General features: G+C 41.2%; 1 protein-coding gene across 1 annotated transcript; it reads right to left on the bottom strand.

The window, feature by feature from the left end:
• Nucleotides 1-749: 749 nt before the first annotated feature.
• On the bottom strand, nucleotides 750-25,931 carry vwa5b1 (von Willebrand factor A domain containing 5B1). Its single transcript, XM_046397773.1, has 22 exons — nucleotides 25,447-25,931; nucleotides 22,968-23,124; nucleotides 22,602-22,763; nucleotides 21,360-21,579; nucleotides 21,003-21,157; nucleotides 19,768-19,899; nucleotides 17,635-17,759; nucleotides 15,719-15,895; nucleotides 14,417-14,527; nucleotides 14,132-14,334; nucleotides 12,707-12,821; nucleotides 12,331-12,516; nucleotides 11,900-12,101; nucleotides 11,396-11,595; nucleotides 10,109-10,355; nucleotides 8,928-9,221; nucleotides 8,043-8,180; nucleotides 7,238-7,372; nucleotides 6,616-6,687; nucleotides 6,064-6,133; nucleotides 4,946-5,069; nucleotides 750-3,871 (listed from the first exon to the last, which is right to left on the bottom strand). Exons 2-22 carry the CDS (start codon nucleotides 23,104-23,106, stop codon nucleotides 3,209-3,211), a joined length of 3,870 nt encoding a protein of 1,289 aa, XP_046253729.1. The 5' UTR covers nucleotides 23,107-23,124; nucleotides 25,447-25,931; the 3' UTR covers nucleotides 750-3,208.

The following is a 25,931-nucleotide window of genomic DNA, read 5'->3' as shown; positions in this document are numbered from 1 at the left end:
TTTTATTTTTGTTGACGAATATGAGTATAAATATGAGTAGCCCATAATTGCTAAAGTTAGACTGAATAAAATTTCCATATCATAAATATATGAAGCAAAGCGATGTAGCAGCCATTTCAAATTTAGTTTTATTGCTGTTGTTGAGGGCTTCAGATAAGTCTTTTGAAACTCTGGAAACAATTAATGATGAACGGTATAAACAGTGGTATAGCTGTGGATAAATATCTCCATATATGCTTCTGAACACATCATTTGCATCACATTGCACAATATTGCCTTAAATTATGCCATCAATGGCTAAGATATAGGCATATTGTTTTTTTTATTTTTCAGCCTAGAGATACAGCACCTCAAAACCCCAGCAGACATCCCCGCTATGTTTAAAGTGTGGAGCAAGAGGTATTACTTAATAACTGGATGAAGTGCAGCACAAGCCACTACGACAGCTCACACTGTTTTGGACTCCCTAGCTCTCCATTCCCTCAAAGGTCAGCACTGTCAAGACAATTTACTGTTGGTCTGGGCCAGAAATTCAAGTGTCAAAGTTCACAAAATTTGCCTTTGGAACAAAAATTTGCACTGATCCCGGCAGTTTCATTTAATCTATTTTGCCTTGAAATTTTAAATCCTGATGTGACCAGGCCTTCAGGGAGATTGAGTTGAAGGTGGCAGACATCCATTTTGAGATACAAATAAAGGGAAAGATCCACTTTGAGAAAACACGCTCACCTGGCAGCAAAGTTAGAGCTGGGTATCATCAGCGTAGCAACAGTAACAAAAACCGTGTGAATCAACAATCTCACCAAGACTGGAGGTCCAAGCATCAATCCTTAATGTACCCCTTTGTTTGTAACAGTGGGGCAATAACGGGAATAGAACCTTGGTTGTAGAATTATTTTATTACATGCACCTTTAGAGCAGATCATACACTGACAGTCATAAAGACACTACAAAAGCTTTCAACAACCTGAAACAGTGGACAATCATTATAAAGGCACACACAGCAAGTTGAAAGATACGGCACTATATAATTGACCCATAAAAATACGACAGTTACAGCTGCACTTACTACTGCAATTACAGCACAAAAAGTATCGCTAGATAGCATCTACTGTATTTCTAACTTCACAGAGCAAAATACTGTGCTACTGGCTCCAGTGTGGCAATTCAAACATCATAACATAAACACCTGCGTTCATGCAGAAAGATTTATGCAACTCAGCCTGAGTGAAGAAAATTAATAAATACCTGAGTAAAGCAACAACTGTAATGGAGTACAAACGGAAAATCAATACTGAAAGTCACCACACAGATAAAAAAAAAAAAAAAAACATTAAGAAAGAAACAAAGGTACCTGCTGTATATTTAAGGAAAACAAACATTCATTACCCACACTGATTAAACGGCGGTGAACTGATCTACATTTTCTGCTGACGATAAACCTTGGTTAGGCACTTGCGGTAAATGAGCTGTGAGCGTGACAGAACTAGCACGGTTCTTGCCTCTCTGATTCCCAGAGTTGGACTGTTGATCGCTGCCCACATTCCTGAGAACTGGGTTGCACCAGCTGTGAGTAAATCTATTACTACGTTCGTTTATCTATCTTACTCCCGAAGTTCTTAACTGCTAGCTAGTTTCCAACTGACTTATGAAATTAAACAGGAAGAGCTTTCACACTTAACCTGTTTGCTTCAGTTAAAACAAACTCAAAAACATTTTCAGTTAGTGGACTTCAACTGGGCTGGTGTGAAGGCTGTCAGTCGATCCCCAGTGCCCACCAAACAACTGTGCCAAGATCTCCTGAAAAGGTGGATCTTGGTCCACTGTCAAGCTCTGGTGAAGTTTGTTTTATAGTGAGAACCTATAAAACGAACCTCAATCCGCCCCAACTGCAAGTTATTATGAACAGGAAAGTAAGCCTTTAATTTTCTACAGCAGCAACCTGATGAATCTTGGACAGACATGGACTCCCAAGAGTCTCTGGTGGGGCGACTATACAAGCTCACAACTTTCGACAACACATAAGATCTGCCTTTTCTTTAGTTGACGGCTCATTAAAAATGAAGTTGACTGATTTTTTCAAATTTTCTATAGATATAGTGACACTGTTGTTACCGTGGTTTCTTTTGGATGCAATAATCTTGTAGTGACAGTCCAATATTGTGACAGCCGCAGTCTAAACAGGTAGCATCTTAACAAGCTAACATCAGCTTTGTCATGTGGTTTAGATTGCTACGCAAGAATTCCACCTGGCAGTTTATTCATTCCCATTAATTAAATATTCATTAATCTTTACGTAAAAACTGGTTTGTGTGGTGCCCCCCCCCCAACATTTAGCTTACAGTTATGCTAATTTTGAACTTTGAACAACAAACAGATGGTGCAACCGCCTTCAGGTCTTTTACTCACACTGAATCAAACAACTACTGCATGATCAAAACCTCTAGTCTAAGACAGGTATACAGAAAAGTGAAAAAATATAAACTGCATGTATCATTAATAATAAACATTAAACAACATGCTAGTGGGATGCACATTTGTAGATTCCACATATTTTTTAACCAATTTCTGATATTATATTTAGTATTTTCTTTAGCTCTTTGCATATTTTTCTGTCTCTGCTATAATCAAACAGCAAAAATGGCAAATATTACTAACAGTGTAATGGTAACAGGTATTAGAAAAAACAGGCAGTACTGCTAGGAAGTACGCAAATGTTGCCATGTCACATTTTTTCCACAATACAATCAATTCAGGAAATGCTGTAAGGATGTCATAACAGTATGTGTCAATCGGAGGAACAGTTTTCTCTTACAACTGTTTTGCAGCATTATGCCCATAACATCAATATGATGACAGTGAGAGAGCTTTTCCCAGATGTTGATGGTCAGTAATCCAGCATGCTACTAATTTAATACTGATGTTCTTCTCCATGAAATTAAAATCTGTGGCACAACTCAGATTAGCTCCCTTGCTAACAGGGATCCAGCTACAGAATATGGCACCAGCGAGGTAATAGCTTGCACATAGTACCTCTGAAAAGCTTGTGATATGTTTAGAGGAAAAGCACACTAACAGAGGAAACACACATTGTTCACAACTGCAACAGCAATATCAGACTCCAGAGGACATACTGCTCAACATAGAATAGTACACCCTCAGTTAGCATAGTATCATACGGAATTGAGTACTTGTTGGACCAGCAGCCTCAGACACTGTTAGGGTTGTAACAGAGCATGTTCAGTTGCAGGTTTTCATCCCAGTGTCTGAGAATGATGAAGAGCTGGTTGGCAGCAGCCTTGATGGAGGCTAAGTCTCGACCTTCTGGGATGTCCTGTGCGTTCAACCACATACTAGCCTTGGCGGCTATCATTTCCCACTCTATGAAATAACTGGCAGAGCTGTGCTCCAGCCAGGCGAGGGCCACAGCTGTGGCCCACACCATGCTCTCTGGATCCAGCATCCTCTTTTGCACCGACCCTGGCGATGCCGTTTCCAAGCCCCCTGACCCAGAGCCCCGTCCACTGTCCACCTGGGAGTGGTGGAAGAGCTGGGGCTCAGCAGTGGTGGATGTACTGCCTATTGAGGAAGGACCAGTATCTACCACCCAGCCACTCCTGGACAGATGTAGAGGGCTGTGGATGCCTGCAGTGTGCTCTGCAGGTTGCTGATATGGTTCTGGCTCGCATGGTGATCTGCATCCGTCATCGGCACTCTCAGCACGGCGGCTGCTGGAATGAGACAAGTGGCCCAGGCTGGAGCGGTGGCTGCTGAAGGGGGACGTCCACTTCAGCTTGTCCATGGGCACGTTAATGGCATCACACAGAGCCGTGTCCAAGGGAAATGCACCACTTGCCAACTGCAACAACACCTGTGAGGAAGAAAATAGTCCACAGTTTGACAGTAAGTGCAGCTTTATGTTACTGCCAGTAACACTGCCAGTGTAGTTGTACCTCTCTCTCTCTCTCTGTGTGTGTGTGTGTGTGTGTGTGTGTGTGTGTGTGTGTGTGGTGTATTCATTCCCCTCAAATTTGTGCTTTTCTATGCATGACAAGCAATAAAATAAGAAGTGAGGGAGCACCTCATCAACTGATTTGAATGCAAGCTCGTTCTCCCACACTGTGCTGCACATTGTGTCTTCAGTGGTTGATTATTTCCTCCTCCAATCAGCAGCTGGGCATGAGATGCTTTCTAATTGGATGCCTCTCCGGTCATTGTTAAAAGAAGGGAAAATCATTTTCGGGGACATCTACTCTGATCATTTTTGACAGATGAATTCTTTCTATTGAGTCTGAACAGTGATGAATAATACAAGAACGATTGTGGTGTGCACAGCATCATTAGAGCCTCCTTCAATGTCTCGGTGGTTTCAGGGAAGGGCAGAGTATAATATTATAGTAAGGCTGGGCACAGCTTTTGGCCCGCAAGCACTTGTTTGAATTACAGAGGATTGTTTATCAATTTATTTTACAAGGCAGAAAACTAAAGACATTTCTCAGACAAATGAGATTGATAGTTTTCTTTTAAATGTTCTTTAGTTTAGGATTATATGGCTCCTTCCTTAAACAGTTATGGATAGAGTTAATGGTCAAATATAAAGTAAATTGTGTGGTATTCAGTGTTTCTATTTATATAAAAAAAAATAAAATAATAAATAAAAACCTGATCATATAAGTTTATATCTGATCAAATCACTGCTATGGATGGGATGATGGGATGAATGAAAGGAGCTGGGTAGGATCTGAATCCAGGATACAGCATTCTTACATGCTGCATGGACTGTTCAAAACAGCTTAGAACTGCCACTTGAATCACTCTACTGGATCAACAGACTGTGACACATTCATCTCTTTAGACAAAACTACAGTCTGTTCAAATTAGTTTCCATTAAACAAAAAAGCATGCAGGTTGACAGAGCGTTCACATGTGGAGATCTGCTACCCACCACAGGAATGTAGTCTTTGTTCTCGTTTTCGCTCTCTCCAATTGAATCACCGGACTTGCTGTGAGATCGACACATGAATCCTTTGGCAGCTCGAGTCAGGAGGCGAGTCCTGCTGAGGGCCAGCCTGACAAAGGACAAGGAGTAGAACATTTAAATCCCAGTGTACATGTGAAACGCCTACCACTATTTAATCTACTGCCTCCATCAAGGCGAGTAAAAGCTGTTCTTTCTTGTCTTGATTATTTTGGTTAATCAGCAAATTTACATATATTACAAAACAGGATTTTTAGCCATGCTAGCAGTGTGACAGCGCCGGTTATTCAGCCTGTTAAGCCACTTTGGTTCCGACTCATACACTATATGGACAAAAGTATTGGGACAATCCTCTTTATTATTTAATTCAGGTGTGGTATTATATATCACAGTGTCAGTTTGGTCACACTAAACATCAGCATGTTAGCGTTGTCACAGTGAACATGTTAACATGCTGACATGCGTAAAAGAGGGCAGCATATTGCATTAGAAGTAAGTGTTGAATTAACACTCACATCTTTCTGAAACCTGAATTGCATCGAAGAATTTGTGTAACTTTCCGAAACCGACAGTCCGACATTCATACTCACTCACGCAGCAATTTTTCAGCCCGTGTGGAGGTGAGAAAGAAGCCAGGGTTTTAACTTTTCTCAGTTTTCAGTCTTAGCACAGTCATTTCTGTCACTTAAGTCTACCGCCAAGTGCAACACCATGAACGCCTTCCAGGAGAGACTGTCTGCAAACGTGTCCTATTAAACTCGTACATTATAGCGTCTCGCCTCTCCTTTTGAAGGCCAGCTTTTCATCCAGCCTTTGCCTTCCAAATACAGCCTCACGAAGCTACTAGCACAGCCTTGCATCCTCAGTCTTGTTTTTAAAAGGAAAACAAATTGTCATTCATCAGTCTCAGAATAGGTTGCTCTAAAAGTGAAAATTAGCTGGCAGAAACAGAAAAAGACAGAGATGTAAACAAAAGACTCTCTGCCTTGTACGGCAGCAGTAAGGCTGAGGTCCCTGTAGTTGCTCATGCAGTCGTACCACAGCTAGAGCACATTTGTGTAGCCAGCCAGTCTCCAAACACCCACCTGGCAGAAAATAGGCTCTCCACTGATTTCTGTGATTGGTCAGAGGTCACTGAGGGACTCCTTTGGGAGACTTGGAGACAGATTGGTAGAGACAGGGGCAAAGTTAGAGAAGGGAAGCAGAGAGAGAAAGAAGCAGCAGCATTTTCTGACACTTTTCTATTTAGTCCTCAACATGAATCTCACACAATAAAAGTAAAACACACCCATGAGGGTGTAATAGTGACATCTGAGGACATATATTTCAGCGGCTGCCCCGTGTGTGTGTGTGTGTGTGTGTGTGTGTGTGTTTGTGCCTTCAACAGTTGCTCATTGTGCTTTTGAAAAGGTCCAGACAGCGTTTGTCAATGCAAGCCGCAAAATTGTCTCTTCTTGTGTCATCACTTACAAGAAGAGGGACTAAAATGTCAATAATCTCATGTTTCACATTTGGAGCAATACAATAGCGTTGGCCAGAAAATAACACGAAGCCTGCCAGACAGATTATGTCAAAGGCCTTTGTGGAGGAAAATGGATGAGATGCAGCTAATTCACTGATGTGTTGCACTTACTTACCCTCTGCAAAGCTACATCTCTCCCAGCCAGAGGAGGAGGGGGTGCTGCATGGGGAGACACCATCCTCTGCATCTAAGACAATGATCAAAACGCACTGATTTTCAAAGATGTTGTTGTTTAAAATACAGAAATCATCAGACAAGCCATGATGCACCCCCTCTGTATCTGTGCCTGCTGTGCACTTCTTTTAACTGGCAGTGCCAACCAGATGTTCAAACAGTGTGCTTGTCTCTCCTGCTGTTGCTATGCCACCACTGAAAACCAATTTCAAATGTTGTGCCCTTTTACTGGAGTTGAAGTATTTTTAATGTAAAGCAGCACATTGTTTTCTGAGTGCTCAATATCTCACAGCTCCTGATGCTGGAGATGCTGCAACCTTCCATTTCCAATAAAGGCAGATTTGAATAAAAATGTAAACATAAATATTGAAAGTTCCCACATCACCTTCTCCCATACTTGCTACTTTCACTCCCAGTAAATGCTGCCTTCTATCTTTCTCTGTAGCTTTTTACTTATTTCTTTCTGCTGTATTTCTTTTTGGTTATTATGGAAATGAAAGCTCCTTCTGTTGCTTATGAAGTTGGGATTGACATGTGAGGTGCATATATTAAATGCAGCCTACTGTTGGCCAGCAGGGCATCTTCAGCTTCCTCAGACATGCCGCCAGACTGAGAGCGACCCAGTCCAATGGAGTATGCTTTGTTCTTCCTGCTGCTTGAGCGAGAACTGGAGTGCGAGCCCTTCTTCACACTTTCACCTGAAAACAAAAGGAAATTGTGCCTGTGTTTGTGGATTAATACAATTTTGGATCTAAATATGCTTATGTGGTTTCTATTCTAGGAGATGTGATTTTCGGGTGCCAAGAAATAACCCAGCACATAACCGCCTGTAAAACCACAAACTAATTTTTACTTAAACTAACTAGACATGCTTAAAGCTGCAAAAAATTATTGTTTTCAGTGTTGATTAATATTATTATAATATATTTCCTTGTTTGGTCTATGAAAAAATCTGTGAAAAATGCATGATCCAAGTTTTGACAGCCCAACCCTATAAAACTCAATAAAATTGTTACTGACAATTTTCTGATGATTAACAAATCAACTGATTGATTGTTCTTGCCTTTGTACAGAGCCAGGCTGGCTGTTTACCCATGTTTCTGATCATTATGTTAAGTTAAGCTACTGTAACTGTCTGCTAAGCTGTCAAAAATTTTAACAAAAATATTTGCCAAAATGACAAATGATTCCTTTAATAAGTAAATATTGAATATTGTAATGTCTCAACAGTCTCTGGCTTATTACTACTGAATTTCAGGCAAAAGAAGAAAGAGTTGTTCCCTGTTTTGTTTGAGGACAATGTTCTGTTCAAACGTGGTCGGGACTGAACAATCAGACAACTTCCTCACATAAATCCATGTGACTTACCAGGGTTTATGTATTCAATACTTGTCTGCAAATACTCATTAGTGTCCAGGTCGATGGGGATAAACGCTGTGTATTTGCTCAGTATATTGCAGGCCTTGCTGGTGTGAATAGCATATAGCTGGTACTTCCTCCCAGAGCCTGTGAATTGCAATAAGCATAAAATGATTATGTAATGTGTAGTAGGATTACATAATATTACATAACATCATACTGTATTATATAATATTGAAGACATTATTCCAAACGTTCATGTTTTACGTAAATCAATTATTACATATGCATAAAACAAATCTAAGAGGAATAATTGGAGATTTTTGGAAATGTGCTTATATGCCTTCTTGTCAGGAATTAGATGACAGATCCCATCTCATGTCTGTTGGTTAAAAATAAAGCTACAGAAACCAGACAGTTAGCATAGTTCAGGAGGAAACAGCTAGTCTGGCACTGCCCAGTCCCTTTGTTTGACCCTTCAGGTTTTCTTACCTTTTCACAGAGCCAGGCTAGTTGTTTCCCTCTGTTTCCACTCTTTATGCTAAGCTAGCTGTCTCCTGGCTAAAGCTTGAAACAGACAAGTACGAGTATGGTATCAATCTTTTCATCTTAACTCTTTGCAAGAAAACAAAAAGGCGCATTTCTCAAAAAATTTTAACAACTCATTTAATCCTTCTGTTATGTTACGGGTCAAATTGACCATAACCTTAAAGTTGTGTCTCTAAAATGTCACTTGTAAGAAATGTGCTGCAATGCTCATAACAGCTAGATATCAAGTTGAAATTCTCAGAAGTACTTCTCTACCTCTCTTCTTAATCTTAATCTTAAATCTCAAAAATCACTCAGTGTCCCCAAATGTCCCTATATAAACAGTCAAACCCCTGTGGAGCTCACCATGCTCGATCTCGCACTCCTTATCCACCATGTGCTCAAAGTCTTGTATGATGGAGCGTGCAGCCAGGTGGTGAAAAGTCTCATTCCACAGTTCCTCGTGAACCTTTTCCTCACGTTCTCGGCCATTCAGGAAGGGCTCGATGTCAAAGACGACCTCCCACTTCAACGGTTTCCCACACAACAGTCCGGACACCACAGCCTTGCAGTCACCTTTGTGCTGGTTGGCTGCACCCAGATCTGAAGTGCGGCTCTCCTGTGGGGTTTCTGCTTGACATAACTGATGTCCATAACCATCTGAAACATGACAGGAGCAAGGTTTGATTCCTGTTTGGCCATTTTCATTTGGTACTCCATGTGTATTCAGGTGAAACTTGTCACCTAGTACTGCTCACTTGTGACTCGGTATGTGCTAAATTAATACATGACCTATCTTTCCAAAGTGTTCAGCCTGCTTGAATTGACGTCCAGTAATTGCTTTCTGAAGTGCTACCTCGTTCTTTCTTTATTCATCTACTGAGTCATTTTTGTTTAGATCCCAAATTTAAAAAAAAAAAAAATTCCTGTCACCTCTGTGGTCAATCTGCCAAGACTACAGTGTCAGTCTTTCTTCGGTTGAGATTTAGGATTTCATTTAAATCAGTTTTAAAGACTCGTGTCACATCAGACTGAATACGTACATCCAATGTGGTCTTGGATTTAAGTCAAAGTCTTGTGATTTTATTCCTTCACTTATTCTACAATGACCTCTTTAGCAGGTTTTGTTTGACACTGGGGATTAGGATTTCATATTCCACCCCTTTAAAGGATAGCTCGACATTTGTGTAAATGTGTAATTGCTTTCTTACCGAGATGAGAAGATTAACACCACTTTGCATGATAACAGCAGAATCTATCTTCACTTTGCCAAATAGTCAGACTGTTTCTTTAAAGGGACAGTCATAATGTTTATGCAATTCCAGGTTCCAGCTTTAACATGTTAAGTTGCTTTAAGATGTCTTCATTGGGTTAGTTTGGTTTGGTTTTATTTTTAAAACATTCTATACACATGCAGACATATTCACCATGAAAGCACAGAACAGATTCAGTCCAACATAAACCATGGACATGCAGATGTATTCACTAAATAACCAATAAATTCTACATTTTTCAGTGAAACATAGTGGTCGTGCTTGTGGCCTCACCCGTATCTCCGACGCTGCCCAGAGATGGGCTGTCGGTGGACGATCTGGATCCATCTTCCCCTGCTGTGTTGCGAACTGCAGGCGGAGCGCCGGCGCCGCCGAGTTGAAGGTTTTCCTGAGGCTGGGAATGGAAATGAGGCTCTGAGTCGGCTTCCTGCTGCAGAATCAGCTCCTGTTGAGGGAGCGGCGGGTGACAGCTGGCAGGACGCCCTCTGGAAGATGTGGCACAAAGGCTTGCCAGCTGTGGCTGAAAGCAAAAAGTATTGTTTTTCTTATCTTAAATACCCTGGTGCAATTAGGTTTTAATAAGAAATGGAGCCTCATCTACCAACTGGGTGTTGTTCACTCAAGAATTTCATGGTGTCTTCAAGTGATGAGTGACATACAGAGATGTTCAAAGTAATCATTAGAAAATACGCTAAAGGGAATTCATTTTTTGATGAAACGTTTCTCTTTCATTAATAAAACAGTAAAAAAAAAGAACAATCTTGTGTTCAAGTTCCTAATTTTGTCTGACCACTTAAAGATAATTAGTTTATTATAACATGAGCTGAAGGTCATCACGATTGAGAAGCTGCAAGGGAATGTTTGGCATTTTGTAAACAAGAAGAATTTGATTTCTGTAATATAATGAAATTATTCTGTTAACAGCAGGATCCTTTATCCTAATTTCACTTTTACCTTCTCAGCCCTGTTGCACAATTAAGATTAATATCTTAATTCGTATTTCTTTCATTTGCGTGGCAATTGACATACAAATAAAAATAAAAGGTAGAATTATTAGATATAGATTAATCACGGTGTGAGTGTAAACGGTGTGTGAAGTAAATTCCTTGCAACTCTATGAATTATGCTTAGTTATTCTAAGATTCTCCCTGAGGAATATTCAAAACTAATTACAAGTCATACATTTGCCCCTCATTACTGAGAAGAGCACATTAGTCTGTTTTTGATTATACTCCAGTCCAGACGCAGGTCAGGTGGCTGATTAACGTGTCAACACACTCTGAATACAAACAGAAGTCATTTCCATATAATCACAATATGACAACTGTATTATAATGACAGTATGGGATTCTTCTGTCTTTATATAAGATTGTCTTTTATTCAGTGAGCATTATTTACATGCACCATGTGTATTATTGTTGTTAATATTATTATTGTTAAGGAAAGTTCAATTTGGAAGCACTGGTCTGAGATCTGTGAGCTACAAATAATTTAAACATTGAATCAAAAGTGACTGCAGGTCATCATGTGTATGTCACTCTTCACAGTGCGGGATCACACCTGGTAGTCATTCCTCCACTGCGCCTCGTGCTCAGGGCTCATCTGGCCTATCAGCTCCTGGACTTTGGCTCTCCTCAGTGGATTCTTTGCCACCACAGAACTGGGATCACTGGGGGTGTAGACCTTCTTTGCAGGGTTGTAGTCTGCTATCTGGTTGGTACTGTATGCGCGCCTTCTTGGAGATGTTTTGCTATCCAACCCTAATGATTTGTTCAAAAAATATCAATAGGCAACTCAAAAAAATTCAAATTAGCAATCCACTTTACTTTCTTTAGACCCACCAATCAGAACAGCTAGTCGAGCTGTTTACAACCCGTTCTGAGCTGCTATTACAGACAACATTTCACTGCAAGGAGGCTACATGAGCAGGGGAGGAGGAATACTCTCGGAAGCCTCACTGGAAGTCCTGGGCATCCAGACCAAACACCTCCTACTTGTGTCCTCTCATGCTGCTGTACAACCGTGTGCAAATGTGTCTAAAAGAGGCCTAGTGTAGCTTCTTACCCAAGGCGTCTTGCTCTGTGGTGGCAGGGCTGCTGTCTATCATGGAGTCCTGGTAGGAGTCATAAATAGGGCCAGAAACTGCTTCCCTGTAGGACCCCTGGTTGTCCACACCTGTCTTCACAGAGTCCTCTTCTTGAGAGTGGTAAAACACAGAGCTGGCTGACTCGACAGAACGCATCATGCTGTATCGCCTCCTCTTATCCTGTTGAGAGTTTGATGTAGATGATAGATTCAACAAAAACCCCATTCTCAAGGGGTTTCAAAAGCTCAGAAGAGCCTTTTCATGTGCCTAATACATCTTTCAGAGGTGAAAGCTAAATAAACAAAAGATTTATCTAACTGCACACCAATTTTTTCTAAAATACATAAAAGATAGAAAGTCATCCTGAATGCAGTCACTTGTCTCCTTTTAGCAAATGACTTGCACTTACAGATTTGGGGTTGGCGTGGTAGCGGGTGGTGTCACAAACCACACTGTAGCCAATCAGACTGTCCCCTGGAAACAGGAAGGTGTTGCCCACAGGGGACAGCAGCACCTCTTTGGTCTCAGGAAAAAGCCATTCGATGGAAATGTCACTGAGCACTGGGGACATGGTTTTCTTCAGGGACTTTATCATCTGTGGGGTTAAAATATGCAAACTAAATCAGGCTTTCGGATAGAAAACACAGCTTCTCCCTGACCCCTACATAAAACAAATGGCATCTCTGAGATATGATTTCCTAATTGGTAGAACCACCACATAATGGCTCCCAAGTGGCCCAAAGAATGGTTTCCTGTCATTTGGAGTGAAAGCTGGATATGAATACCTTGGGCTGCAGCCTCTCTCCGTCAGCCAGGAACTCTGCCGTTCCTTTGGAAACTGTCGCCAGTCCCTGCACCAGCCTCCTGCAAGCATTCTGTCCTATGCCGAACGTAAAACATCTGCACAAACACATGAAACGCTGTAGCTCCATATGTCTCTCAAGAGACATATGTGCATGATAACAAGTATCCTCTCAGAATGTGCACACATTTCACAGAGATCTGAAGAGATGCCATGGAGAGATGCTGTTTATAAGCCATCTATTTTCTTAAACACGTATGTGGAATGAAAAAAGTGTCATCTTTCTTAGTGGAGAGTTGAGAGATGCCAGCTGCTTCTCTGAGTTCTCTGGGGAGGTTGGCTGGAGCTCTGTTTTACCATTTTGATTCAATTTTTTCACCAAGGGAAGCGATGGCTAATTTCATTGCACCAGCTACACCCATTGCATTTTTAATGAGATCATAAAGTGCAGATTAAAATGGAAATGTCACCTTATACACAGTTAAAAGCCTAACGTAGATTTTTGTCGTTGCTTGGTCTTGGTCTCTGACTGGCTGCACTGATTTGTAAACATAGCGCGATAATGATCCAGGAAGTTTACATGAATTGGCCGAGCTCTGTGAACCTAATGCAATCATCTGGGGCATTCATCCATTAAAAGGGAGAACACAAAAGTCAATTATAGCCAGAGTGACTCAGGAGAGGGATTCACCACGTGAGACTGAAATGATTTCCCTGTGTACTGCAGATCTATTGTGCTACCAGCGCTCACTCTCAGTTGACAGTTGGTATTTTGCAGCCTTCAGAGGGCATTTTTTATTTCCTTAGTCTAGATGCACCTTTAAAATAATGTTTTTAACCTAAAATCAAGGCTGCACAAATCTGACCGACTCTTTTTTGGTGGTATATATACTATGTAGTAATATCATGTTTGACATTGACAATACATTAACTTCATTCATATTCACAGATTTCATTTTGAGAGGATTATAGCTCCATAACCAGGTGTTCCATTTAAGCCTCTCACAATCCCTGGATCTGATTATGTTATCCGCGAGTTGTGTTTCTGCCATTTGCTTTTGCTATTTGCATAATTTATCATCCATTTGTTCAGATATACAGTGGCATCTCCTCTAGTGCTGTTACTGCCATAGTGGCTGCTATTATCTTTATGAACCAAGCAGCTATCAAACACACATTCGTGCCAATGTGAGTAGCACAGCATGCATTGCAATGTCTGCACATATGAGTCATACTGAACAACAGATTGGTCATTTTGTAAGATGTGTATGGGCCACAGCAGCTTTGACAGCAGAAGTTCCTATTAGACGACAATGGTAATATGCCTAAAATGTCACTCATTATTGATCCTTTTCCCACATTCTAACATTCAGAGTGGAGCTCGGGGTGCGTCAGCAGTAATACTTGCCTAATGTAGCGTGCATGGCTGCGGATCAGCTCGATAACTTTGCCCGTGTTGCTGACGGCCCCATCCGTGAGCAGGAATAGCAGGCGGGGGTGTCCGCTGAACTTTGGCTGCCTCAGGATCCAGTTGAGCGGTTCCAGGATGTTGGTCCCCCCCATGTCCGCCCTGATCTTTCTAACATACTCACAAGCCAGGGTCAGAGCTTCCTGAGGTGTTGGAGATGAGAAGGTTCAAATGCTATACTTGCATAAAATATTATGTAGTGATCTAAGACTGAACTGCTTTTACCTCCTCATAGTTCTGGCTGGTTGTGAACAGTGATTTGAATGTGGAGCCGAAGCCTACGATGTTAAAGAGGCAGCCTGGCACGAGGCTCTTGAGAATCACCACCATGGCATCCTGAGAGAGACCAAGAGTCGATTAAGTTCATGTCCAGAAAACAGAACAAAACCTATGAAAAATAAAAGGCACCATTCTTCTTCTTATGAGGTGCTTGAAAGGGAAATTCTGGTATTTTTAAACCTGTGCTGTGTATTTGCACCTCACCTCACAAGATTTCAAATAGAAACTTCTCCCTGAGCGAGACTTGCGTTTCTGAACAAACAAAAATGGATTTTACTTTTTCACAAAAGGTCTCTCTCTGTTGGGATCCTTTCTGTAATGTTGTCAGACCCTCAGAGTAACAGTCTCAGTCTGTGAGTGGCAAAAAAGGACTTTTAGTGGGCACAACCTTGACAGCCCAGGTTGAAAACATAGGAGTTTCTCTTTAGCATCCTACTGAACCATTTCATTATTTGATATGAAAGCTATCTGGTTAGATGGTACACAAGTGTCATTGCTGCACAGAGGATTTTCTCATGGACACGTGTGAGTGGAGAGGCATCACACATGGTCATTTCATCCATTTCTGCCTCCGTTACAGCAGAGGAGCAGTTATTAGAGCACTACCACTTATCTCGACCTTCATTCAGGTGAAGAGCAGAAAGACTCAGGTGCATTAACAAAGGCAAAAGGTCAACATGTAATGTTCCAGTTTATAGAGATATTTTTTTTAATGTATTTTTTTATGCTGCGTTCTGCTTTCTTGAAAGATCAGGGATTAACAGTCATTACATCACTGTCATGCCCTTAAGCCCAGACACCAGACAGAAAGCATCACATCATAGGGCAGCATTGCTCCACAAGCAGCCCAATAACATACAAATAAATTTTTAAAAGACTCGGTCTGAGTTGAAAAAACTGGGAAGGAGGAAGCCTCAAAGAATTGCTGTTTAAAACCTAGCAACTGGGAGACATCTGGTGAATAGTGAATGATTGGTCTGATCAATACCCTTGTGTGCATGCCCTTCACACAGTTGGCTAACCACATATATCATTTCTAAAGACGAGTCCAGACAAATCAATGAAATATCGTGTATACTATGTGTCTTAATGCATTAACTTTCCATTTAATCTCTCAAAACATATGTGTTTTCAGGGGTCTGTTAACTATACCATGTTGACACTGTGTGTTATATTACAATTTATATGGAAATCAGTGTGTGCTTTTATGTGTCTTTGCATCTGCGCACCACACTCAGACCAAAATACCTTCACACGGTTGATGTTAACCCCGCTCATGCTGCCACTGCGGTCAATGAGGAAGATAAACTCGCCATGAACCTGTCTCAGGTCCGAGCTGATAGACTTGAGGTCAGGGCAAAAGTTCAACATGACCACAGGGTTGTGGAGGATGTCCTTATGGAGACGTCTGTGAATGACATCTACCTGAAAACACAGAAGAATCAAAATGCATGAAACACGTTAACCATAGGGCATCTGGCACTATGAGATACCCGGACCAGTTATGAATTTACGCACATTTTTATGGAACATTTAAAGAAGGCAAAAAAGAGACAATTGACCAGGTGGATAGACAGACCACATCAGATATTGTGGATGCAGGGAATTCCAGGCTGAACATGGTGAGCCTTTGGAGTGTTTCCATAGAAACACATTTTTATGGCTAAGTGCTCTCTCCCCTTCTCCTGTTTCGGTCTGCTGGTCACTTAACAACATCATCATAGCAGGGATGTGAAAGGACACATACAAAACCCTCAAAGGTGAATAAACAAAGAAGGCTGAAAAATAATAATGTCAAGCTGGTATAAACATTAACTTGTAACCTACAAAGGTTGTGGTGCTGTAGCTAGTAAAAAAATCAAACATATAGACAAAAGTATTTGGACAGGGACCGTTCTTCAGGTGTTGGGGCTCGGCCTCTGACTTCCAGTGAAGGGAAATCTTAATGCTTCAGCATACCAAGACATTTTGGACGATGCTATGCTTCCAACTTTGTGGCAACAGTTTGTTGAAGGCCCTTTACTATTCCAGCATGACTGTGCCCCAGTGCACAAAGCAAAGCTCCATAAAGACATGGTTGGATGAGTTTGGTGTGGAAGAACTTGACTGGCCCACACAGAGTCCTGACCTCAACCCCATCCAACACCTTTGGCATGAACTGGAACGGAGATCGTGAGCCAGGCCTGTTGGTCCAACATCAGTGTGTGACCTCACAAATGCTCTTCTGCATGGATGGAGAGAAATTCACTCCAAAACCATGTGTAAAGCCTTCCCAGAAGAGTGGAAGCTGTCTATGTATTTAGAATGCAATGTCATTGGCCCAGGCATCCCAGTACTTTGGTCTATATAGTGTAACTCTCAAATGGTAGTTAACTAGCTGGTGAGACAGCTAAGAACTAGCAGCTAAACTCAGCTAAAGCTAAACAAACCTTCAGTCGATATATATATATATTTATATTGGTGTATATGCTTTATTGAGTATATATATTGTAGGACAGACACTTGCAAAAGTGAAGAGTAAATTATCAATATTTTCATAATCAAACTTGCCAAAATGGACAAATAGCTGAAACAACACATTTGGTTTATGGATCCTGCATCTCCTTCTTTCATTCTGTCAAGATCCAAACTCAGTGACTGCATTTCTGGGTAAGCTGCATGGCAAAGATTAGCATGAGTATAATAATGAAGGCATACAACTTTTCTCTCTGCCAGTGTGACAACTAATTCACTTACTGCTCTCTTGCCTTTATATGCCAAAACCTAGAAAATGTACTCTTTTGAGTGAAAATGATAACCATCCACATTTCATGAAACCATGGTGGACACAGCCGTCATTAACACCTGCAAAAGTTGATGCAATCCATTTAAATAAAACTGCAAAAACACTACCTTTGTATACTTGTAAAGTTGATTGTATTGAGACCGTATCAGACAGGAGCTGACTCAACCCTCTAGTGATTTAAAACAGCGGTGTGAGCCATGGTAGTACTGTATTGTTAGATATCACAAAATCATTTCCGCAGCTTCACAAAAACAGTATTTGTTGCAGGGCATCGTTCATGATGCTGCACTGCTGTGTAGTCTGTATCTCACTCCTCAACGTGACATGGTAGGACAGTGTTGTCATGGGTTCAGGCACATGTTGCTGATGTCACACTCACTTTCCTCTCGTTGCTGGAATCCTTCTTGGTGGCCTTGACGAAATCACTCCGGCCGTGAAGATACTCATCGTACTCCTCCTGTGTCATGTCTCCGTTCTCAATGAGCACATGTGGCATATGAGGCTCTAAAGTGGCACAGTCGGTCAGGACACAGACATGACTATAAATATTACAGACAGATCAGAAAGCAGATGGACAAAGCCTTAAAGTGAAACCAAGCAGCAGCGCAGGGTGGGGAGTGTGTGTGAGTGTGTGTGTGTGGGGGGGGGGGGTCTTGTAATCTGTAGTTCAGACATTATCACCATATTAATGTGAGAATCGAGAGGTGATTTCAAATAAAGATGCTGTAGCACAGCTGGGTCTCAAGAAAACAAAATTAGCTCACAGGTTTGAATCCCAGAGACTGTAATTTCTCTTCAGTGCAGGGTATCCGCAGGCCTCGAAAAGCACTGATTTCAGATTTTCATGAAAAAGATCTTTAATTTTATTTAAATTGTTTTCTAGTCTGCAGCTTGGAGAAGCATGAGTTATAAAGATATCTTATTTATGACTTTAGCAAAACCTTGTTGGGAAGTCGCCTACTGTTCCAGACATCTGAAATTATGTAAAATTATTTTAAAAAAGTGTTTCTTAAATCAGTTATTTTTAAAGTGGTTAATCCATCCATCTATTCATCCATCCATCCATTCATTCATTTAACACATTCTGCTTCTTAGATTCAGACTCACTGGTAATACCACAAATCTCCAAATGTAGATATGGAGCCAGGGCCTTCAGTTATCAAGCTCCTGTTCTGTGGAACCAATCACCAGCCTCAGTTCAGGTGGCAGACACCCTCTCTATGTTTAAGAGTAGACTTAAAACCCTATTTTTTGATCAAGCCTATAGTTAGGCTTTCTTTCTTTCTTTCTTTCTTTCTTTCTTTCTTTCTTCTTAGGACTGTTCAGGCTCTGCCTGGACCGACCCCTAGTTATGCTGCTATAGGTTTAGGTTGCTGGGGGAGATCCTTTGACACTGAGCTTTCAGAGCAAGGGGACTCGCTCATCATGTCCCCTGCTGGATCCTGAGCCCTCTACGGCCCTGCCTGTTGCACTGACAGTCCTGCTGGATCCAGAACCCTCTCCATGGCCCTGCCTGGATCCTGCTGCTCCTGCTCTGCACTGTTCTCTCTATCCTCCCTGTCTCTCCTCTCTCCCTCTCCTGTCTCTCTCCATCTCCCTGTCTCTCCTCTCCTCCCTCTCCCTCCCAGCCGGTCGCAGCAGAAGGCCAAGGGAAGTTTATCCTCGCCACTGTCGCCAAATGCTTACACAGTGTGGGGTTTGAATTGAATCTTGGTCCAAGTCAGATGTTATGTGTTATGTGTCATGTGTAATGATTATTTCATGACATTAATGGCTCTTACTGTTCTTCTTCTTGAATTTCCCTCGGGATCAATAACGTATCTATCTATCTGTTTATATCTTTTGCACACTGGTGGGTTTGACTAGGAAATTTGTATTAAATTGCAATATAAGTTCAAAATGCCTTTAAACGTCTAAAAATGCCACTTGGTGAACACAGAAAGTGTATTTCTGGCCATTGAGGAACCAAAATTGTGATGTATGTTCACACACATGCATTCCTGTAACGCAGCTCGGTTTCCTCCATCTCTCTGCTCGAGCTGAGCATCCTCGTGATGATTGAAACTGCAGCAGCCTGAGGTCAATTAAATTGCCCAGCACTTGCAGCAGGTCTGTTTATGAACAAAACCTTCATAAGAGGCCTATTGGATCAGAGTGTGCATGGCTCATTCCTGCCTCTGGGTGACAACTGGCCCACACATACAACAGGTCAAGACGGCAGTGAGAGAGAGACAAAAGCACAGAGGAAAAAAAAAGAGACCAGATGCTGTACACCCACACAATGGCATCTGAATCTGCTGTCGTGTCATACATTAACAACAGGAGGACCACTTTTTTTTATGGATGAGGCACTCACACACACAAAGTGAAGCAGTGAATCACCTTACAAGTGATCTGATTATGAGCTGACACAAAAAAAATGTTGTAGAAGAAGCCTGAGATAAACAATTTCAAAATACTGCACTCAAGAGGAGACTGACTGGCTGCGCCGTGAGTGAAGTTGTGGACCTACCGCTGGGGTAGATGAGGATTTTGACAGGACAGTCATAAGTGTACTTGTCTGCCAGAGTGATAACGACGCTGGTGGCAGAGCGGGCCAGAGGGTCTGCATCGGCTCGGATAGCATGAGACGGGCTCTCTACACCTACACAGAGCAACAACCACAACAGGGCAAATAACCAGCGGCTCCACTTGCAGCAATAAGCATAATAACAAAGCGACAGGTCCCACAGCCATGACTCACGGTTATAAATCTCCAGAAGATTTAAAAAGCAAGATAACTTATGTACTGATATTGTCAAGCACTGTTGTGAAGTGAGCAATTCTGAATTATTATGTGAGAATTTCCATGATGCGCAAATCATAAAATTGTCACTGGAAAATACATTTATCCAATATGCTTTGTTGTCACATGTTTCATGAAAAGATCCAAACCATTTTCATATCTGTAAGATAAATATCAAGCTAATTACCTTAAGCTTACCATAAAGACTTGAAACAGGAAGCAACAGCTCCCCTGATTCTGTCTGAAGGTAACAAAGTGTGTCGAAATCACACTAAGTATCACGTGGGCTTTGGGTGGGACTATTTATTGGCTGGATTGACTTGGATGTGTTTATTAGTAAGCTTCTGAGGTGTTGTTCGCTTTGGACTGAAATGGGCTAACTGTTTCTACCAGTTTCCAGTCTTGATGCTAAGCTAAGCTAGCTCCTGGCTGTAGCTTTATTTCGAATGGACTTGAGACTGTTGAGACTGATCTTCTCATCACCTCTCATCAACATTTAACAGCAAGGATGCTTACCAGAGTCTTTCCCAGAATTGTGAATCATTCATTTACCAAGTTCAGTTTTACCCACTGATGTTCCCAGCTATGAAGCCATGGGAGGCATAGTAAAACACACACATGCATAACTGCAAATACACACAAAAGAAGTGCTTTTCCCTTTTCCACACTTCACTGCAGGATGCACCACAAAAGCTTTCAGGGAGCACTGAAATGCAACACTTGAGGACAAGATATTACACGTGATCAGGTGTGATTGTTGATTGTTGATTGTCAGGTATGATTGGTGATTGTTATACACCCATTATACACCCAAAAGCAAAAGTATTAGTAGTATTACCAGCATTATAATAGCAGCATTATTTGTAGAAAGCTCACGGGTGCAATTCCACAGCTGACAAGTGGATTTGCCCTAAGAGAACGGATCTATCAAAAATAAAACAAGTATTATTTAATTCTCCGACCTGCCAGGAGATAGGGAGCCCGTATCTCCAGCTGGAAATTAAACTCGTAGTCCATTGAATTGATGGCCTCCTCCTCCAGCAGTGAAGCCAGCCACAGCTGAGGAGGGTTGGGAGTTTGATCATGAGGACTTGAGGCACAAGTATGCCTGTCCCGCCTAAACACAGCAAAGCATTCCATTAAAATGAAGCAATCTTGAATGAAGATATAAATTGTTAGTATTGTCACTTTCCAATCATATCAGTCTAGTCTACAGAACCAAACCCAGCTTTAAAATGCACCATTTTTTATGTAACATGATGTAATGTAAACAGTGACAGTGACTTTCATAATGTTTTTATGAATTTATGTATTCTTACATTCTGGAGAAGTTTGGGGATAGTCCCTGCTCCTCGTTGATGGTCCTTTGTACCCGAGGTGTACATGCTGGTGGGGACGAGACCCTGATGCCCCCACTGGGCAGGGTGGAGAGCTCAGAGGAGGTACTAACCAGAATATGGACCGTCTCCATAGGAGGGATGATCCCAAGGTTAACCACTAACACTGACCTCTCCAAATCCTCATCCATCACTATGTGCCCTGTAACACCAGACTAGATTAGTAAACCATATTTTGAAAGGTTACCTCACTTTCAAGTCATCCAAGGTGATTTACAGATGACCAGACCTTGCCAAAAGTTATCTCTGCTGCCTGAAATATCTGATCATTCAGTGCTGATTCCTTTGAGCACTAAAAATCTTGTTTAATTTCTTCTTTGATTTGTTCATTGATTCTTGCTTGTAATTGTGTCTAAAACAGATGCTCTTCTAATTATAAGCTCGGCACAGAACGCGGCTGCTTCTTTAGGAGGACCTTTGGCTTGTAGTATCAGCTCTGTCTTTCATCAAAGATCATCCTCAGAGTTAATTACACAGAAGGTATTTCTGCTTCTGTTTAAATCAAGTGCCATACCATGATTATCATATCACACTTCTCTGAAACCATTGTGCTGTATTACTTCACTTTTATCTACATACCTACTGTAAACCTAACCAATAATTATGTCTATAAATACGTTAATCTCATGAAAATGTGTACCCATGTGGAACCAGATAAAAGAACCCCTCCAGAGGCATTTTAAGATGTTTATAAAATACTCTACTTGGAAAAATTATTTGTGTCTGATATGTTTTTTTGTTTTTTCATAAAAACAGTTCATCTTATTATCTTTTTTCCTACTTCACTGTGCTTAAATTTTCCTGTTCTGTGCTTAAGTTTTCCACATGAACAGAACAGGGAACAGACTTGGCTTCCAAACTCTGCGATTTTCAATGAGCACACAAACTATTCACTTTCAGCAGAGCATGAAAACAATGTTCTAGTATCAAACTCTGCAGTGAAACTCAAACAACCTGTAGGAACTAGAAGAAAAGTATGTTTTTGAGTGTCTGCTGCTATTGGAAACAAGGTTGATGAGAGCAATGAGAATGAAGCAAAACAGGAAAGCTGCAAGAAATTTAACCAAAACAATGAAAACAAATCACTATAAACGACGCATTTTACGTCACACATAGCACCAATTACTAAAATAACAAAATTGATTATAAAATTATTAACTTTACCACTGCCACTCTGAAGGGCTCCATTAGATGTGTTGCAGCAATCCAGATAACAGTCATCAATTTTTGCCTTGTCTTTGATTTGCAGGGTTATAATCTGACTGGATATCATGGACTCGAACCCCACCACAATGGAATTTTCCTCCAGTGGATAAATGAATATCCCTAACAGGCAGTAGGAGAGAAAAAAACAAAAATAAGAGCATGAACCACAGGCAGCAAACAAGCAATTAAACATACTCAGTCGATATAGTGACATGAAGTGTGTTTCAGAGCACAAGGTAGGTTTAAATTAGCTGAAGGTAGCCAGCGTCAACATCAGCTTAGCTGAAGAAAAAAAAATCAGTATCCTGTAATGTACACACTAACCTTCAATTGCATGATCCTCAATGTTTTCATAGGTCATAGAGGCAGTCATAGCCAGAGTATAACCCCTGACACAGGAAGTGATGTCAGAGACGCTGAGGGGCAAAGCGCTCCAGTTTTCCTTGTTTATGAGTCCAGGCATTGTGCTGGTTTTAGGATTCTGGTTTGTTGCCAAAAAAGTAAAAGGAAGGTTATCAAATACAAAAGCTGTTCCCGGCAAGGTGTTAAATAAAATACATAAAGGACATAACAATTTGTTATGCACTCTTAGGCTAGCATACTCAACAACTGCTAACAAGTTTAGCCAGTTAGCTCCTGTTAGCTAGAGCAGCAAAAATGTCAAAATCTGATGCTGTAAATAAACATAGTACATGGAAACAGAAGCTAACCTCTCTTTTTATTCGTGTAGCTCAGCAACGCTGCACACTCCACCAAGTTACAAAACTAGCGAGGCTGGCATCTGAGCTTGGATTACTCAGCATGGAAGTGAAGAGCTAGCATTATGATTGTTAGTTAGCTCTACTGGCTTACAATGACAGAAAAGACTGTCTTCTTGATCTGTCTTTTATCTTCTTTGAGGAACATCTTTTAGAAACAAAACACAGCTGAGGTGTCTTGATTCAGAGTTAATTTAACATTGGTTGTTACTTTACATAAATGGTGCAAAATGGCTCTGCAAGCGGCTGTTGAACTTGCTTGGCGGGGGGCATATTATTAAATGTGAAATTAAATTGTTGCTGGAAAAAAAATGTGATGTTTGATTGTTTCATTTATATATTTAACATTAGTTTACTACTTATTTATTCATCCATTGTATAATTGTGCATGTATCTGTGGCAGCCTATAGCCTTCTTTTTTTACTGCTTTGTATCACTTTTGTTACCTAGCAATAATATCTAATAGGCAGCAGGATCTCATTATAGATCTGAAACTAGATGAAAATAAGTATCTCTATGTCAGTTCAGTGCAGTAGATTTTATAGATATTGCAACCTCAATAATCTTCAATATAATGTAAAATCGAGGAGCCTCATGATGGGTGACACAGGTACTTTGAGCATTTGAGATAAAGGTCACAATAATACAACACACTGAAGATGGTATCAACATTACAACACTCTACCAAGGGAACAGGGCAGAAGAAACAGTATTCAGTGCCATGTGAGATGAAAAACCAACTTCAGCTACATAAAGATAAATGCTTAAGAAGGAATGCCATGCTGCTAATTATGTAAGCAAAATTATGTGCTTCGGGGCCATATTTCATTGTTAATGTTGTCTCCTCCACCAGCAATCTTGGTTATGTGCTGCTAAGGGTCTACATGGTACACGACCAGAGCCCCAGCACAGGCTTGATAGGAAGTGTTATGACGAAAGCAATTTCCATAGAGACAGCTGTGCTTGCCTGCCTGCCTGCAGAATGGCCAGTACAATCTCTCAAGTGTGCCTTTATTTCTGATGCTGTGACTGATTGCAATTGAAACACCATTCGATCTCTGTCATTCACAAAAGCGATGAAATCATTCTGTCGCTTGGAAAATTCAAACGGGTTCAAATGGTTTCCATAGACACAAATGTCACACCTCTGGCTACGTAAGTATTCCTTCAGATTCAATACCAAATTCAGTCCATCTTCCTGATGGTCAAACTGGATTTTAGACACCAAATGGGTATTTATGGCAAGGAAAAGGTCATACAGATGTAATTACAGACTATTTAGTCGTCTGCCTCAACAGTGCCATCATGTGTCCAGTCAGACTGAGAAGCGAACGGGAATAAATCCCTCCATAAAGGGAGAATCTCCTCATACTGGTCATGAAAGATTTAAGACTTAATAAAAGAAAAATTAAACCACATCTAGACCTAAAACTCACAATTTCAATGCATGCAACATGAATGATGAGATACCAACACCGAACACAATACATATTTAAAAAATATGTGAAATTAAAGATCTGTCAATCCAAAAAGGTGATATGAATTCAAATTCTAAACAAGTTAACATTCTGCATGAATAAATTACTTTTCAGTGAGCCGCATGACAGGTTGTTTTCAAAGGCATCCTCTTCTTTACGCTCTTTCAGCTTAAAGTAATTAGTGTTAAAAGTGGCAGTCCCAGGATGCTTCTCTCCCGCCTGGCTCAGTAACATGAGTCACCCTGCTTACCTCCAAGGTTTGTTCAAGACCACCAAACCATCAACTCTCAACATTTCCTATCAGCATTGCCACACTCCTCTGCACTCATTAGTGTCAAAACAGAGAGCAGATGCTTGTGGCAACCACCTGTTGAGACACAGTGTGTGGATATCTATTTACAGTGTAAAATAAGATGCATCACTGGTACTTGTAATCATTTGGCTGGTTGACCTTTTTCGTAATATCAAAGAAATTACAAAAATGATTAATTTATGCACCATCAAAAAGGCACGCAGCTTCATCAAAATGCATCTGAAATGATCACAGCATCAGCCTTATCATCTTACCTCTCATTTGTGTCAGCTGTGTATGCAGCAAGGATCTCTCTCTGTCGGAAGTCCACTTGTCATGAAAGATATCCTCCTCCTCCTCTCCGACTGCTCTCAGCTCCCCTTTTTTGTTCTCTCTCTGTGGCGTAGAGGGAATGGGGGTGCTGCCACAGGTGGCAGAAGCTACAGATGCGGCAGCCACATCGTTAGTTAGACGTGCAATGCAAAGAGGGGAAACATAGGTACGAGCTGCTGCAGCAGTTCTATCAAGCACAGCAACATGTGGTTGCAAAAACTGTAAAAACTCATTTATTCTCCTCCCCCTCTTGCTCCTTCCCCTCCCAGTGGATGCTGGAGTTAGAGGGCTTTGAGGGAGGGAGAGACAGAGAGAGAGAGAGAGAGAGAGAGAGAGAGACAGAGGGAGGCTGAGACAGAGGGTCCAGTCTTTCCAATAAACACCCCCCTTCCCTTCAGATGCGCATTCAAAGCATCAGCACCACCCA

Source organism: Scatophagus argus, chromosome 8 (genome assembly GCF_020382885.2).
Source record: "Scatophagus argus isolate fScaArg1 chromosome 8, fScaArg1.pri, whole genome shotgun sequence".
Classification (NCBI taxonomy): domain Eukaryota; kingdom Metazoa; phylum Chordata; class Actinopteri; family Scatophagidae; genus Scatophagus; species Scatophagus argus.
Note: the sequence above shows the minus strand (reverse complement) of the source record. Positions and strands in the feature narration are given on the sequence as shown.

Excerpts from the sequence above, each read along its gene's own strand:
- vwa5b1 (XM_046397773.1), bottom strand. The coding sequence starts at position 23,106 with ATGCCTGGACTCATAAACAAGGAAAACTGGAGCGCTTTGCCCCTCAGC. Across the intron at positions 22,764-22,967 it reads TGAGGATCATGCAATTGAAG|GGATATTCATTTATCCACTG; the intron begins GTTAGTGTGTAC and ends ACTGCCTGTTAG. Across the intron at positions 10,356-11,395 it reads AGTGGAGGAATGACTACCAG|CCACAGCTGGCAAGCCTTTG; the intron begins GTGTGATCCCGC and ends TTTTGCTTTCAG.